Consider the following 18,704-nt stretch of genomic DNA (forward strand, 5'->3'; position numbering starts at 1 on the left):
CACAGACCATTTCATTACTGCATTTGGTTTACTACTATCAGTTCCACAGTACTTCTGTATTGCAGTATGTAGCCTTGATTTATGGCATATATAGCAACATGGATTTATCAAAATTACCATGACTTATACTTTCTGATTTATTTATATATATTTACTTTCTTACTTTTCATAGAGTATTTGTCTGGCAGTTAGCATAGAGGATTAGGACATTGAGGTATTAATGTATTACTTCCTGTAGTCCAGAGTTTGATTCCCTCAACCTCAATTTGCCCACAGTGTGACTCATGTCACGTAATCAAATAATGGTCTGAGGACATTGGGCTAGATTCCTCAATTGCATTTGGGATCACTTACTTAGTAATTACCTATGAACACACTGGTGTAACAGTCACAGCTGAACAAACTCAAACCAAGTTGTGCCATTTATACAGCTACGCATCAAAATTATTCAACATATATTAAGATAAGCCATACAGATTACATTTTATTTTCTATACCATCCCAGCTTGCAATCATAGTCCCTCTATCAGTTCTACTTTTCTTCCATTATATTTATTTATTTAAGCTTGTTAACTGGGTAGGTGAACAAGTCAAAAGAACCTTTTCATTTACTGCCTGACCAGGAGGTAGAGGTGCACACATTAATAGTTTACAGTAGAACAATGAAATAAAAGAGTTACACAGGAGCAGTATAAACACATTTATATATTTACATACACTTCAGTACAAGATCATGATAATACCATAAGGTGACAAATGAGAGCTGCATCAGAGAGTAACATACAAACTTACAGTCACTTTAGTAAATGCATAGTCTTGTTTAGTAAACTCGGTGGATAGCAGTGTCTTTGCATGGGGTGCATATAAAAGCTGTCTGCGGTGTAACCATGGAAGGATGGAGTAGACAGTAACTGCATTATTAAAGAGAGGAGGGTGGGATATTTATATTTTTAATATAGTGAGCAATGCACGTTTATGTTAACATGTATCAATAAAACATGAACCTTTTGACTGCTTCCACAAATAAACTCTAAATTGTTAGTGGAACTGGAGAAGATTGTCCTTTCTTTGCTGCAATCGATTGTCTTACTGAGAAAAACAGCCCTATGTGGTGTTAAAGGTGCTGGAAACAGAACAGACTACTTTTGTGATTGACTTTTTTTAAGTGAGCTGTTTATGGTATGTTTTATCTCTTCCATGCAATGTCCTCTGATAGTTAACAGCATATAATCTTCTGAATGTTCATAGCCATGGAGAATGCTGGGGATCTCTTACACTCTGTTATGTCTACAGATAGTAATGTCACATTCCCTAATACATTTTTTAGGAACCAGAAGCTGAAATGTTACAAGAAACATCTTCCAGCAAGATGAAACAGCCATCTCCATGCTTGCAAGTCCTCTAGCATCAGGTCTTCTTACTGAATCCAGGCCACTTTCCCTGAAGTTAAGTAAATCCTGTGCAGCAAGAGTCAGTTTGTAAATTAATTTTAACATATCTGCAATGTACTACAACATACAATCAAATATTACTGTCAGAATTAACACTTGTTGTTTGATCTGTTCATTACCTGTAATAACGCTTTTTAGCAGTAAGCTCATTCCTCAGTTTGGTTGCCCTTTGATATCCAACCAGGTAATCACTTAGCAAGATACAACGTCTCTGTCTACTTCTTTTTATTTTTAGTATTCTTGCTAATGACTGACAGTTGTTATAATTTAAAATGTTAATAAGTTAAGGACTGATTTAAAAGAAAAAAAATCCATTATCATTTTGCATTAATATAGGCCAGCCTAGTTTATTCATTTATGGAACAAGGATGCTGAAACCTATGGCACAAGAGTAAAAATGCCCACTTATCTCATACAGGGGATTAAACTTGTGGAAAACAACATCAATTTGCAATTAGAAAAGATATAGTATTACAGCTAATGAATATGTGCATTTGGAAATGACCATTCATACTTCAGTGTAGCGGCAGTGTCTAATTTTAATTTCATGTATTTGTTCACCACCTAAATGATTAGATACAAGGGTCTCATTTAAATGGCAGCCTGGGAGCACTGTCTGGCTAAGTGACTTCTCAAGGACAAGCAAAAAGAAGATGGAGGATGAGGGATACAAACCCAGGAGTACAAGATAAATGTGATTGGGAAATCAAAATCTTAATCTTGTGTGTTATACTTCCAGTAGCAGCACTTTGCATGCTATGTGATGCCTCATTTACATTTCAGATGTTTGTGTATGAAAAGATTAAACATATATTTAGATATCCCTGAGGTCAGAACAGGCACATAGACATAGAGGCTATACTACACTCCAGGTTTAGTTGTTTTGCAGCGATAGTAGTGTCCTGAGGTTTATATATATATATATATATATATATATATATATATATTATACATACATATATTTTATACACACACACACACACACACACACACACACACACACACACACACACACACACACACACACACACACACACATATTAGGTGTGCAAACAGGTGTGTGTGTGGGTGGGGGGACCTGACATGCAAAGCATGTTTTTTTTTTTGTTGTTCTCTTTTTAGTACTTCGGTTATGATCTCGGAACTTTTATTGTCCCCAAACAACTTCATCATTCCTGATATTAATTTGGTTGTTTTTTTTAATGCAGCAAGATATAATATGAGATCTGACTGGAAGCCTTTTTTATAAAACTGCATTTTTTATTTACATTCATCACAAATACTAGCTTTCTAGCATCCAAGATAGAACTGAGGTCTTTTGTTTCTGTAAGTAGTCTGCTAACAAAATTATAAACAGAACTTGACCTAGAAATGAACCGTGTCATTTTCTTAATAATTATTGGCAGAATTACTCTGATGGAGACACTGAATATATTCTTTAGGCAGCTGTATCCTCTAGCTACTAAACATATACCATACCAACATTTTCAAAGAATGAATAACGGACAGTGTTGCAAACACTTCAGACAAACATTTCCATTACATTTCCAAGTATGCTGTGCTTCAGCTTTTGAAAATGGGATTAGTCTGAAATTCTAAGGTAGGTATTTATAATCCACTGTGAAATCATTGTTTTATTACGATGGAGTCCATAGTGCATTACATGTTTCAGCAGCAATACAGTAAATAGGAATATGATATGTCCTTTCTAAAGATATTCAATTTTGTAAATAAAATTTGCCAGAGTTGATTTTTTGACCCCTTCCTTTTGGTTTTGTTTTCCTCAAATTAAAACTATTAGAAGGTGTAGTTAAGCAAATCACTGACGACTGTAACTGTTTCATTGTGAAGTGATTATATCAGGTCTAATTTTCAACTTCTTGTGGTGTCTCAACTTCTAAGCCCATAAGCTCCACATAACCTAATATTTTGGTCAAAGGAGAGTCCATTGTGAAAGACACACAAATGTCCCACTTACCAGGTTAAATAAGGACAAAGCCACAGTCAGGTATCTGTAAGGGGCCAGGATCCACCAAATCATGTATGTAGTTAGGTCATTGGATCACCAGTACTGTATGACTCTGTCCCATTTCATGTTAGTGTAATTGACCTGAGACATATCTCCCTGGACTACATGAAGAGAGGCATGCTAGAGCTGTCAGATTATGAGTCGTATGCTGATATGAGCCTAGCATGGAACAGCATTCTACCATCTTCAAGGATCATGCCACAGTATGAACAAAACATAATTGACATTAATAATTGGCTTAGCTTTTGGTTTAACTCCAAGGGGGTACAATATTTGTCAGCATGGGAGGATATGATTAATACTCAACTCTGCTTTGCTAGGGATGGTCTGCACCTGTCCTCTCTAGGTTTTTGAATATTGGCTAAAATATTGTCCTCCTTCTCCATAGTGCCTATTTTTAGGGAATGGCAGACTGACAAACCTTCTGACATAGCAAAGCCAACACTCGAAAACCAAAAAATGTTATTGCTCAATGCCTGGAGTCTAAACAAGAAACTCCCTCTAAGCTCTCTTAGCCTTGCAGAATACAAACACTTGCACAGTTAACAAGATATGGTATAAAGCTGCTGAGAGCACCCTTGCAGTGCAGCGCTGCAATGCCTTCTACACATTTGGACCAGTTACTACCTAAGCAAAGACTAAGGGTGGAGGTGTCTTGATTTACATCAAAAACAATCATACCTCAAGGCTGGACAAACAGGATGATGATTTTGAGCTTCTCTGTGTCCACATTACCATAGACAAACTCCTGTATCATATTCTTGCAAGCTAACGGTTCCCCTCTATGACTCATGAAACCCATGACACTTACTGAAAATTACTTGAGACATTCATCATTCAACCTGATACCATATTCACAAGTGACTTTAACTACCCATCTATAAACTGTGAATCATAGAAGACCCCAACCATACAGGCCCAGAGATTTCTGGACTTTAATAATCTGGCAATATTTCAAGCCCCCTCCCCAACCCTGAGAAAACTGCTGGCTATGCAGAACTGTTCATAGGGACCCTGTACAATTATGTTAATATATGCACTGAGACAGCAGGAATAAACACAAAACAAATGCTAAAAACAAATCACTCTGGTGGAATCCAGTCCAATCCCAATATCAATAAGTAGCATAACAAAAGAAAGAAATTTATGGCAATAATTATGAAGTGCAATGCCCAGCAAGATAAAAAATATTTCATCAATCTAAATAAGAAACTCAGATGACAGATCAAGTCTACTAAAGCCTAAACTGAGGTGAAATAGCCTCCCAGTCCAAGAAGCTTCCTTTAGCTATATCCACAACCTCAAACATAGCACAGAACAATGTGCAATACTAATTGTAAAAGGAACCACCTGTATAGAGCCAAAATATATGGCGAATCTACATACTGAAAAATTCAGCTCCAATTTTACCCTTCTTTCCCCTCGGGAAATACCATCAAACACCTCCCCCCCATATCACTAGGGAGCAAGTCCTCAACACAGTCTGCAAGGCCAAGAATACTATATTAATGGGCCCCAATAATATCTCAGGATGCCTCCAAAATGGAGTGAATTAGAACTTATCAGGACCACTAGAGGAACTATTTAACCTTAGTCTCCAGACAGGTTTCATGCCATGTGAATGGAGGATTGCAGTAATTTTCCCTCTACAGAAGGGTAAGCCTTCTACTGACCCCAGAAACTACAGACTCACACGCTTAAATAGCCTTATATGCAAAGCATGTTGGTTTCATGGGGAGGAGATCATGCCTGCTCAACCAGATGGACTTTTTCGAGACAGTCACCAAGTCTGTAGACGAGGACAAAATAGCTCATACTGCCTACATTGACCTGGTCAAAAAACCTAATACAATATACCACTCAGGTATTGTAGACAGACTCATGAAATTATGTATAAAGCCCTATGTCACCTTTGGGATAGCTGTGTACCTCTCAGATAGGATCAAAGAAGTTAGGATGGGGAGTCCACTTCCACCTCCACAAAGAGGCTGCTTACTAGTAGAGTCCGTCATGGCTCTCTGCTAGGTCCACTTCTTTTTGGTATCTACTTCTCTGAAGTTAAAGCCAACAAAAAGGGACTGTGGCTGATCAAGTTTTCAGATGATTGCATAGTAGGTGCAGTCATAGAATCACCCAAGGACACAAATATCCTCAAAAAAGGACTGACTCAGACAAATGACATGTGTCAGAGCCATGATCTGAACCTCAATAACAATAAATGCATAACAGTATCTTTTGGGAAGTCAACCATTCCTGAAAACTACCTCACTGATAACACATCCCTAAGAGTAGATCCTGTAGTCAGGGATTTGGGGATGCATGCAGTCGGTAACCTGGCCTTCGACCATCATGTCTGTGGAATTAATTCTATGTTGTGCAACTTATAAACAAGGGTATGGAATCTAGGTTCAAGGCAGGTTGCCAACCATCCAGAGTTCTTCTGGACTGTCCAGAATTAAGGGACACTAAATGGACCTAGCAGCATATTGTTCAGAAAAAATAGCATAAGATTAATTTTCATTTAATTAAAAAACTTTTTTTTTTTTAACGGTATTCTTCTTTATCACACCCTTTATATCTGGTCACACAGATGCAGAAGACGAAAACAGTCTGACTGATTGCTTACATTCGATTGTTTACATTTTTGTCTTCCACATGCATGGAATTTGAATTCTTGAAAACATTAGACTGAACTGCACAGCACCAGCAGACCAAGAAAGGACATGTTTCAAACTGGTTCTTCAGGTACTTAATGAAATGTTGCAGTTTTGCTTACTAGTTCCTTCTACATTCTGTGCACTAGGAGCTTTAAACTACTGCTGAAAGACTTGTAGCATGCCAGTTCCTGCATTCAGCTATCTCAAAATTGGGAGTCTGTAACTGGGGGGAAATGCATTGAGAAACAATGAAGGTGGTAGGTCAGAGCCGCAGATCGGTTCTTCCATCAAGTCAGAAACAGATGCACCATGTTGGAATGGCAGGTCCATAGTCTGCTTTTGATAATGGGTAGTTTTGGAAATTACCTGACTTAGTCTGGTTTGTGCAAAATCAAGGATCAGTTGAGGATGTGGACTAGAGATAGGAATGTCAGGTTTAATTGAAAGAAAACACAGATTGAAGAACGTGTTTTAATAAAATAAGAATACAAAAACAGGGGTTGTTTTGTGAGGTATGCTGATCAGAAAAAAGTTTGATTATGTGGTTGAAGAGGGTGTTTTAAAGCAAAGCAAAGCATGATAGAGAAAGACTGTTGTGCAGATTATGGCATGGTGGATGAAAGAAGAAGGAGTATTAAATTTAGGGATAGCTTAAGATGCCCCAGCCTTAGGAAGAAAATGCAAAATTGTGGGATACAGTGAGACCTTATTTGCATTTCTTAGGGAAAGTAATATGGAGTAGACTTCCATAGTGATTCATGCAGCTTTGAAAAACATCATAGGTTCATAGGTTCATAGGTAGGTACTGGGCTATCTGCCCAAAGGCATAATATTAGTCCAGCCATGTTGTGTGGTATTCACCGCCCCTTTGGTTAGTTTCCTAGGCCCTTGATCTAGCAACTAGTACCCTTGGCCCCTATCTAGTAGAGCTGTTGGTATGATCCCTGGTGTCAACTTTCTGTTACCCATCCACTCGTCAAGGTTCCTCTTGAAGAGTGATAGTGAGGGGCTCTGTCTTATGTAGATCGGGACCTTGTTCCATAACAAGAGAAGTCTTTGCGAAGGGAATCTATCCCTCCAGCATGTTCTATTCATTGTTGTGCTAAGGTTTATATCCCTACAGCGTGTAGCTCGAGTAGATTTTGTTTTGCTAAGATGGAGCTTGTTCAACAGTTCTGGGTTGGACATGGCTCTGTATGTTAGACAGAGATCTTCTCTGAGAAGGCTGTATGCAACAGAGAAAAGCCTTAGTTTTTTCAATCGTGCTGCATAGGGCAACTGTTTGAGGCCAGTAATCCTCTTAGTGAGGTACCTCTGTGGTCTCTCCAGCTGCTGGAGATGCCTAGCCAGGTACATTCCAATTGGTGCATTGTACTCAATAATGGGTCTAATGAGGGAAGAGTAGAGGGGCACCACTACATCCTTAGATCTTGATGCGAACCCTTTCGTGATCAGATGGGTCGCAGAAGGATTTTCTAACCACTTTGGCAACATGGTTATCAAAGGAAAGCTGACTATCTACTTGGGTCCCTAGATCCCTTATTACTTCTTCAGATTTCAGGGGGTTACCTCCTATGTGGTAGTTCGTGGGTACTCTGTTTTTTCCAAAGGGGATTACTACGCATTTTTTAGCATTTAGCTTGAGACCATGGCTTTGATACCATGCATCAGTCTCATTAAGGCCATTCTGGAGGATATCCATGCCAGCCGGAGACTCTATTATAGTACCCAGTTTGCAGTCGTCCGCAAACTTGGTCAGCCACAGCCCTTCAGTGCTTGCCTGTACTTCTGAGAAGTGTATGCCAAACAGGAGGGGTCCCAGGACAGAGCCCTGAGGCACACCGCTCATTACTGGTCTGGATTCGGACATAGATCCCGCTACTCTTACTTTGTGGGATCTGTCTAAGAGCCAGTTTGTGATCCATCTTGTGACGTAAGGGTTTATGCCCAGGCTGGTGAGTTTAGCAATAATACCTGAATGGGGAATGGTGTCAAATGCTTTAGCAAGGTCAAGGTAAGCTGTGTGAACCTCCTTTCCCTTATCTATAGCCTGAGTAACTGTCTCAAAGAAGTCCACCAGGTTCAGGAGGCATGATCTGCCCTTGACGAAGCTGAACTGTGTGGGGTCAAGTGTTTGGAGGTTCCCAATCTCTCCACTTATGAGTTCCATAATGATTCGCTCCATTGCCTTAAAGATCAGACTGGTCAGGCTTATTGGTCGGTAGTTCCCAGGGTCGGTTGTGGGCCCACCCTTGTGCAGCAGAACCACCGTTGCTGTGCGCCATTCTATGGGCACATATTCTGTCGAGAGGCTGAGACTGAACAGGGTATTCAGATGCGGGGTTAATTCATTTTGGAGCTCGCGTATGACACAGCCCGGGATACCATCTGGTCCCATGGAGGCAGTGTTTTTAGCTTTAGATAGAGCCTTATTAACCAGTGTATCAGTAATAATTGGAGTTACACAATCCCCTGGAATAGTAATAGGCCCTGTAGGTGGTGGGGGGGGGGGATTTGCACTAAACCTATCAGCCAAGATGTTGGCAATGTCAGTGGTGTCAGTGTATTTTGTTCCATTTTGTACTAGTTTAGAACAGACCTGAGCATTGCAATTTAGGTTTTTGACATAACCATAGAAGGCCTTATGGTTATCCTTGGCATCCTTGGCAACCTTCTTTTCAAAATTGGCTTTAGTTGACTTGATGAGGGCCCTCAATTTCTTACTAATGCTGATCAGAGATGATTTTTCTACTTGAGATTTGGCCTTTTTTTGTATAAGTCTCCTCCTTTTATTGTATAGTTTGCTTATGGCTGGGGTCCACCAGACTGGTTTCTTCTTGCTTGAGGAAGGAGTCTTGGTTTTATTTGGGATAGCATGGTCCATGCAATCCTGAAGATGTATATAAAGTGCCTTGGTGTAGGATTCTGCATCCTGGATATCATTATCCTTCTGCAAGGGAATAGTGAAGCTTTCTACTTCTGACGCAAGTAGTTTGAAGTTTGCTTTGGAAAGGTTTTTTACAATGGTTTCTTTGACTGGGGGAGGTGGAGGGGTGAGGACGTCCAGGGTTATCAGTTTGTGGTCTGATCTGACCAGAGAGGGAGTGATAATGGGTGTGGTACAATGGGCTCCCATATTTGTGATGACTAAATCCAATATGTTGTCCCCTTTTGTGGGAGAACATACCAGTTGTTCAAGGGCATTTGAATTTATAAATTCTATGAACCGCTGGGCATAGGAGTTAGAACTTTGGTAGTTCACCCAGTCTATACCAGGGTAGTTGAAATCACCCCAAATTATGGTGTTGGGTAGGACCTTTATATTTTCCAATGCCTCAAGGAATGCTGAGTGAGCAACTTGGGACATGGTGGGTGATCTATAACAGGCTATGACTTGAAATGTGGTTTTACCTGCTGATAGTTGCGCATGGATGATCTCTGGGGCATCATGCTGTGCCACTAACCTGGAATGTGGGTATCCTTGATGAATATAGATACACCTTCGCTCTTTGTACTGCGATCCGGTAACTGAGGCTGGAAGGTATGATATGAATTGTAACCTGCTAGTGCTGGGGTGCTCTCTGGAGCCTTCAACCAGGTTTCCGTCACTGCACAAACATCGATTTTCTCCATACTGAGGAGTGACTGGAGTGCGTGCATTTTGAGGTTGAGACTTCTGGCGTTGAGTAGCATTAGTTTTTGGTTACCTATGCTGGTTACAGTGGTTGGTTTGTCCTTTGAGCCTTGCCTAAAAGAGGCACTATGGTGATGGCAAGAGCCTTGGCCAGTATTCAAAAGCCTAGGGGTAACAGGTGCAAACCATCTCTGGCGAAACAGCAAGGCTTGTCTATCATGTCATCCCCTTAGAATGACACCAGAAGCTTAGCCAATTGTTGAAACTGATCATTTTGTCTTTGTATTGTGGTATCATTCTAGGTGAAGGTAGTATGCTACTCAAGGTCAGGGTCATACCAGCTTGGGCTACATGATCAGAGAGCTCCTCAATGTCTCTTTTCATGTAGTCCACCAACATGTACAATGACAGAGTCATACTTGTACTTGTTCTGGAGTGACCTAAGTGCCTGTGTTATGTGGCAGATCCTAACACCCGACAGGCAGCTGACAGTAACCTTCTCCTTGTTCAGCCTGGTGAGTGGAACATCTGTGTGCCTTACTATAGAGTCTCCTATTACTAGCGTGTTGGGTATGGTGTTTTGCCTTAGGGGCTGTCGTGAGGCACACTGCTGAGGTGAATTATGTGTTTTCTGGCTTGTGTTTGGAGGTGCAGGTTGCATGCTTGTCTGCTTTGGAGGGTACTGTTTCTTTTTCAGATTGGTACCTAGTGCCTCCAAATATGTTTTTGTGTATTTATGTGTATGTTTTGCCGGTGCTTGTTTTGTAGATTCATGTGTGACTGGTGGTGTGATGCTAGTGTGTCTCTTCTCCTCTTGACTGTCTGTTACAGTCATGGGTTGAGAGCGCTTAGCCTCCAGTCTGGCTGTGTATTTGTATCTCTCACAAGTGTTAGTGTCTAGAGGTAAGAGGAGAGGGTTGTCTGTATACATGAGGCAGTTGTGACATTGCCTCAGGATGCCCAATTCCACCAGATGAACTGGAGAGTATGCCTGAAGCTGATCTCTGGACATGCTTGGAAGAGTGAGTTTCACTTGTCTTGCAGACAGTCGAGGGTCTTATGCTGTATTATAATAGTGCTGTGTAGGAGAACTGGAAAATAATAGTGCTGTTTAGGAGATTTGGACAAGTGCTGATTTGGGTTATGCAATTGCTGCAATAAGAGCAGTTGATCTGAAGCATTTGAGTTGAGGCTTGCCTAGTTCTAAGGGAAAATTTGCAGCGCAGACTTCATGGAGCCAGGAATCGTATACCCCAGCTAACTGGTGCTACCCAACGCTACTCTGTGCGCAAGACCGAGCAAAAAGAGAGTTGCAGGGTTTTAAGCGAGAGAGATCAAGGAGTTTGGAATTGACCCAAAATGGCCAATAAAACTACAGTTTCTAGGCAGTAACCACTCCTACAGGGACAGGCAGGCTGCTCAGTGTTAACCACTGTCACTGGTGAACACAGAGACTTCCCTTTAGCCTAAGTAAGCACTGGCCTCTAAGAAACTTACAAACAGTTCAGAACAGCAACTCTGTAACTGAACTTTTTTTAAATTATAGAAAGTGGGAAAATAGCAAGATTTTTTTGTTTTTTTGTTTTTGTTTACGGCTAGCAGAGACACACAAGTAGCAAACTAGTCAGAACAGTGCAATAAATGACCCCAACACATGTGTGCTAGGTCAGAGATGCGTAAAATGCAATTTTAAGAAAAAAATATTTTAAATTAAGTGCAACAAAAAAAAATGCAATAAACAGGCTCTAGGTATGTTCTAAATACTGTTTCTAACACATATTTCAAATTTTGCAAGCAGGAAAATGCTGAAAAGTAGGCGGCAATGCAGTTTTTCTAAGAAATAAATCAGAAGAAAATACTTAAAATCTCAAAAGTGGTTCCTTTCTTCTCTCAGCATTTTCTCCTCTTGGTAGGTGCTTCAGCAACAACTACCAAGCCTGGAAAGATGCCAAAACCATGCAGTTGCAGGGTTTTAAGAGAGAGAGATCAAGGAGTTTGGAATTGACCCAAAATGGCCAATAAAACTACAGTTTCTAGGCAGTAACCACTCCTACAGGGACAGGCAGGCTGCTCAGTGTTAACCACTGCCACTGGTGAACACAGAGACTTCCCTTTAGCCCAAGTAAGCACTGGCCTCCAAGAAACTTACAAACAGTTCAGAACAGCAACTCTGTAACTGAACTTTTTTTAAATTATAGAAAGTGGGAAATAGCAAGATTTTTTTGTTTTTTTGTTTTTGTTTAAGGATAGCAGAGACACACAAGTAGCAAACTAATCAGAACAGTGCAATAAATGACCCCAACATGTATGTGCTAGGTCAGAGGCAGGTAAAATGCAATTTTAAGAAAAAATGATTTTAAATTAAGTGCAACACAAAAAATGCAATAAACAGGCTCTAGGTATGTTCTAAATACTGTTTCTAGCACAGATATCAACTTTTGCAAGCAAGAAAATGCCGAACGTCCTTCACATGTAAATGTTCGGTAAAGAATTGCTCTACTTAAACTTCACATCATATTTCATTTTCCCTTTCATAACCCCAACAGTTTTTTACTCATTTGCCCCTTTTGTGTATATAGTCAGTACTCATTCATCTCTGCACTGCTGACACTGCTCTCTCTGTCCTTCTCCTAACCCCCTCCTGATTATATTCCTCTTCAGTTTAACTTCTCCCTCCTTTTAAACCTCCCCCAGTATTCATCCTTCATTGTATATATTGTAAATATCATAGCATTATTAAAATATGCATTTCTTGTGAATTATGTATGTATTATAATTGTAGTGTGTATCTATTTCTTTTTCTGAATTTGTACTCTTTAAATATTTGTTCCTTTTATAGTTTTGAGTCTTACTGTCTGAAATTTTGAGGAAAGTCCATTAAGATCACTGCCTTATCATGGTAAACAACATCAAATAAAGAAATAAAAAAGAAATAGAAAAATATAGATGATGTATAAAAAGATTGAAGAAAAGCTTTTATACATCATGTGTATACAATAACAGGTGTATTTTATGAGAGTGATATTTACAAAAACAGATTTTTTTTAATAAGTAAACACAAAAAAAAAAATATTTAGAACTACAGAAGCATACTGTAGTTTTCAGACCATACAGATACAATAATATCTATAGGAAGAAAGAGAGATGAAAAGAAGTAATATGAAATGGAAATATTAAAGTAGACATGAATAAGGCAAACCAAAAATGGTTATGCAAATAGGTTGTGAAAAAAGTATTGGGCTTTGAAGATATACAAAAATTGTATTGTGTGCTGAGTATTCAAAAGTAAAAAGTAGCACTGGAATGTTAGTTGAGAATCAAGGAAATGAAACAAGAGGAACAATAGTAATAAAATGCACAAGCCTGAACAAGTGAATTATTCAAGGAAAATGAAGCAAAATTATAATGGAATAGAAAGCATCAGAAAATGGCTCCTTTTTTCACTAGAATGGCAAATAAAAAGGAAGAACATTGTCTGGAAAGGAGGTAAGCTTATGAAAAGTAGGTTATATATTTGAATGGCAGATTAAAAATCAGAGAAAGAGGGGGACTTTAAAATGAAGCTTTAGAAACAAAGAAAGCTTTACCGAATTATTTTTAGAATGGAGATGTTAACTAAAGTGTACCAGCATGAAAGCAGATGGCCCTTTTTAATTTCTTTAGAAATGTTTGAATTAATATAATGACTCAAGATAGTGTATCAGGACCTTATGGCATTGGATATGAGTATAACAGAAGAATGAATGGCAGATGTTTTAAGTAATAAATGCATTGTTCATATCTGCTACCACTCTGTTTACATATATAGAAGAAGTACCAATGCAGCAGTATTCTACAGCATGTGGATGGATTGCTGATACTGTGTTGTATTTTAAGGGTGTGAGGGTGCTGCTGTCCTGAGTATGTCCTCCTTTGGATGAGATGCCTAGTAACTATGAACCTGTTTTCAGTTTGCCATCCATTCCCTACTGCAATATTACCAGCTTATCATTTTAATGTAACATAGACAATTTATTCTTCAAGGGCAGCAGGCATCGAATTTGTAGATGAAATACTGAAATATAGCAGCAACCGTTTCATTAGTTGCATATCTCTTTAATGTGAAATTATTCAGATGATTTTACTTCTGCAGAGATTGTGTATATTGTCTGATATTGGTGGATTGTAATGACAGAAGTTTGAGTGGCCTTTTATGGTTCAAATTTTCTGAATTGGGCAGTTTTGGCATTATTGGTTCATATGTTTATTTTCATTACTTACTGGAAAAAATGTTCAAAACTATAAATTTAAAACACACTCTAACAAGTGGTGCTATATTATGCAAGGGATATCACTTATTTATTATATATTATAATTTATACAATCAGGAAAGTAAATTGAAGAAACGTTTGCATGGTCCTAAAAATGTGTGCAAGGGGCCATGATTTGAAAACAGCCCAAAGATAAACTTAATCCACCACTGGCCAGATGCATTTTTTTAAATGTGGGTTTCAATGCTGTTTCGGTGAATGCAAGTTTCAAAGGGAGAAAAGTTTAATGCTAAGTCTGTTTTCACTGTATGACTATTGCTTTGTTTAGCAAATGTCTATCAGTGTTTGTGCTATAAATTTGTAATACAAGTTTTAAATTAAATCCAAATATCTGTAATCATTGCAGAAGTAAGGCAGAAAACAATATGCACACTTCAACAGTGTTTATGGCAACTGCGAAGTATGGAGAAATAGCCAAGTAATGGGACACTGGAATGGCTGTGTGGGAGGGGATGGGGGTACCAAAATTCCACGCATTTTGCTTTCACATATGTGCCCAGAATTTTTGACATGTAAAGTTGACAACCATAGTTAAGGGAAGTCATCATTCCATTGTATTTGGCCATAATCAGACCAATTATTGAATAGAAGGCCCACTTCATTATGTATCTGACCAGCCACATGCAACAACTGGAATACCCATAGATGTTCCTCACAATAAGGATACATGGTGTATAAAACATGTCTTATATGAATTGCCTCAAAGCCCTATCACTGTACTTAGCCTCCTACAGACTGTTAAGTGGCAATCTATGTATGGTATACAAGGTATCTTTGGATTCTGCTATGATGGACTTTCTGCATATTCATAAAACAAATAGCATCAGAATTACCTGATCTAGGGACTTAAGCCCTGTTTGTGACATAATCATTTTGGAGGGACCAGTATGTGTCTCAGAGAATACCATTTCTCTGGAACAGGCTTCCCATCCATGTGAAGCAGCATTCTTTCCTAACCCCACTCAAGTGTAAGTTGGACCAGTGGATGGGGAATTAGAAATTCACTCCTGATCTGGTACCTATGTCTCTAATGAACAGAAACAGCCTGTAAATGCTTGCCCACCAAGCCCAAGTCTACATGCATTTCTTAGAAAAGTCTTAGGGTTACTAAACTTGTCAGATATGTTTTGTCATGCAGGGCTAGGCTTAAAAAGGTTCCTGTGGTCAGTAGCCTAGTGTACAATTATAAACTTATGAACCTATAAATATCTAAATGAATGGCCTCACCATGGCAAATGATTTATACTCCAGTTATAAATGAAAAACAGTGCATACTATTATTTATAAGGAAGGGATGCAGTATCAGTGATATTAAAGTGAAATGTCTAGGGAAACTTGTTGATAAATTTAGTTTTAGTAATCAAACACGAATACAGAGAAGCTTTCAGTGCCAAGAAACCAAGAACCAAAATGAAATGTATTAGTACTGCAAGTCAGATGACCCAACTCTCAAGTATTCCAGAAAGTAGGGAAATAAATAACAAATAAACAACTTTATTAAGGTTAAGTGTTTTCTTCCAAAAAAGTCAGAAGTTCATCAGAACTCTGACGAAGTTCTGATTTTAAGGACAAATGCACTTTTAAACGGTATTAATAAAGAACTCATTTGTTCTTGACACTGGAAAGCTCTACATTGCATATATATTGAGAAAGGTATCTACATTTAACAGCCACTCAAACAGAAAAAATATTTTATATTGCACACTTCTAATTGTGAAAACACATTTAGTTTATGTAGCCATATAAAGATGTAAGAAATTGCATGCAGTATTGTGTACTGCACAGTTACAGGTAAGTTCATGTAATACTATTTATATTTCCTTCTTGTGCTTCTGTAGCTTGCTGCTGTAGATTGTTCATATATTATCTTAGCCGGAAACTGAGCCAGAGAGCCAAAAAGTGTGAACTGCTGATACTAATGTCTGTCCCACTGTTCTGTCCCCGTTAGAAGTGGCCAAACTGAGGTCTGCAGAGCAAAACAAGTCATTAGTTATTTAGTATAACAATTCATTGAGTGCACACTGAGAGATAACAGACAAACAAGATGAAGACTATGAATAAATGGCCATGATGGATTTAAAAAGATTAGATCAACTGCCATAAGAAGGCAGAAACATACATGTACGCAGCTAGTGGGGTTTCGTTTTATTGGCCTGTATTTGTCCATTAATAGACTTAAAAGAAAAGGTCATGGACATTCAGAATTGTCATTTAGCTGAAACACCTGATGTCCTTAAAGGTAATTTCCACACATTCCATGTCACTTCTAATTCAAGAGAGTCACACAGTGGAAAGTCTAGCTTTGGTAGATTTTTCTTTTTGTGTTTTTTAACAAATGTTTTTTCTGTGTGATCTTTTTACTCATTGTTTTACTTAAGTATCATGACATGATCTGTATAAAATATGTTAGTATTTAACAGCAATTCTAACATATGCAGTACTTCCTTTTAGGACTTAATGATTTAAAGGCATTTCATCTTACATACTGTGTGAAACCATGTAAATAAAACCTTAGAACTGACAAATAATTCCCCAGGTATTACCAAGCATCTATGTGCTAAATCCATTTCATCTGCTGAAACCTACCTTGATGCAGTTGGGTCCCAGATGACAATATCAGCATCAGAACCTTTGGCTATTCTTCCCTTTCTTGGATAGAGGTTAAATATTTTTGCTGCATTGGCACTGGTTACAGCCACAAATCGATTCTCATCCATTTTCCCACTGTGCTGAAAAACACAACAAATATTATTTGAGAATATTTTTTCTTAAAAGTGTGTCCCATGGGTAATATATTAAAAGCTAGCACTAATCTTAGATACTGACAAACACAACAGAAATGTTAAGTCTCTACATATGTCAAATACTATCTAACATAAATATACAGTAATGGAATGATTTTACATTACACCTTAAAGGAATCCAATAATTACCCATAACAATGCTAAGTCAATGCACTATGTACATTTTTCAGTATTTTGAATTTCTCTATGGAAAACACAAGTCTATCAAAGCATTTTTAAATATAACAACTGGAGTATGCAAAGGACTGCCTTCAGGTGCTTGTACCCTGTTTCCTGTTTGTTCACATTGTGCGTGCTTAAGCCTGTTCCTGTTTATTTCCTCGCTACTAGTTGTTGCATTGTGTGTGTGTGTGTGTGTGGGGGGGGGTGAGTGTGTAGGCTCAAGGAGACATTTGAATATATACTCTGAGACTGTAGCATTTTGAAGAAAGAGAAAGATTGCATTTGTCCTGTTTTAACTGATCATTCTTTTCCTACATTAGAGTGATCACAGATGGGGTCCAAATGGAGAGATGATAAAATCAGCAAGAAGAGGAGAATAGTATTGCTTTAACTGCATGCATCTTCAAGTCTTGGTGAGTACCTTCATGTAGTAGACCCTGATTTCACAAAATCTCATCAAGATGACACTGATATATAGACTGTATTCTATAAAGTATATATCACGGGGAGCAGCAGGTTAACAAATAAAAAAGACAACTGGGTGCCATACCTCTCAACTGTCCAGATTTATGTCTAACATTTTTGGTCTGTTCCTCATAAAATTTGTGATTTTTTGGCAAATCATTGAAAACTGAAATTGCTAAATAATACTAAATAATGGCAGACATGCTCCTTCGTATCCTTCAGAAAATAAATAATAATGCAAAACCTGTTATTCTAGAAACTTTCTAAGTTTATAGGAACAATATTTAAAATCTGTCCCTATTTTAGTGCCTTTGTCCCCCCCATTATTTCTGGCTTTGACCAGGTTTCTTCCACTGAGAGGCTAAGAGGTATACTTGGTGCACAAGTCCCAGGATAAAAAAGTGCTGAATTCTGGTATACACAATGGTGCCAGGACTGGAAAAATGACAGTGTAGAATCCTCAAGACATGGAAATATTTCTACAATGGGGTGAGACCAGGATGTGGGGGGTGGGGGTGACTCCCTTGTTGTAGAAGGAAGTAGTAGTCCACAATAATAATAAAAAAAAACTGATAGGCCAAAAAAGAGCCATAAAGATGATAGAGTGGACTATTGAGGCTAAGAAAGAAATTATGTATTGTTACTATTATGCAAGGTGCCCAGAATTTCCAGATAGAAGATATTTAAAAAGATTATGAGAGAGAAATTAGAAGAAAGAAAAATACTTGCACAACAAAAACTGTCAAAGGCTTCAAATGCAAATTGGGTTCATTAATACAACAGATACATGAAAAAAAAAAACATTACATAAACAAAGTAACTTTGGGACGATAGGAAAAAGAAGTGACAGAGGAAATGCAAAAATATAAAGAACAAAACCTAGAGATTTTTGAAAGGTATGAAAAAGAGATCTGATATGGTGCAATATTTATGCAAAGGAGAAAGCCATAATAATCAATAGAAAAAAGTATCTCCAGAGATATTTGAAGAGAAATACAAACAAAGGCACCCAGATATGGAAAATTTCATAATACACAAAATAAGATCACAAAGGGGGGATGTGGAATAGAAGATTAGTAGAGTAGAAGTTAAACAAATAGAAACTAAAATTGTGGAATACCTGCAAAGTAAAGGATTTAATATAGAAAGTCTAACACATGTTATGTCACAGCATGATGGAACAATTAGTCCT

General features: G+C 38.2%; 1 protein-coding gene across 3 annotated transcripts in view; it reads right to left on the reverse strand.

The window, feature by feature from the left end:
* Positions 1-18,704, reverse strand: part of DPYS (dihydropyrimidinase) — a 779,854-nt gene that overhangs the window by 241,503 nt on the left and 519,647 nt on the right. For all 3 annotated transcript variants that reach the window (XM_044065690.1, XR_006364014.1, XR_006364013.1), the window contains exon 7: positions 16,668-16,810. In XM_044065690.1, the coding sequence (XP_043921625.1) occupies positions 16,668-16,810 (143 nt within the window). The remainder of the gene's footprint in view (positions 1-16,667; positions 16,811-18,704) is intronic.

This window comes from Protopterus annectens, chromosome 3.part0 (assembly GCF_019279795.1).
Source record: "Protopterus annectens isolate FY-2018-M chromosome 3.part0, PAN1.0, whole genome shotgun sequence".
Taxonomy (NCBI): domain Eukaryota; kingdom Metazoa; phylum Chordata; order Ceratodontiformes; family Protopteridae; genus Protopterus; species Protopterus annectens.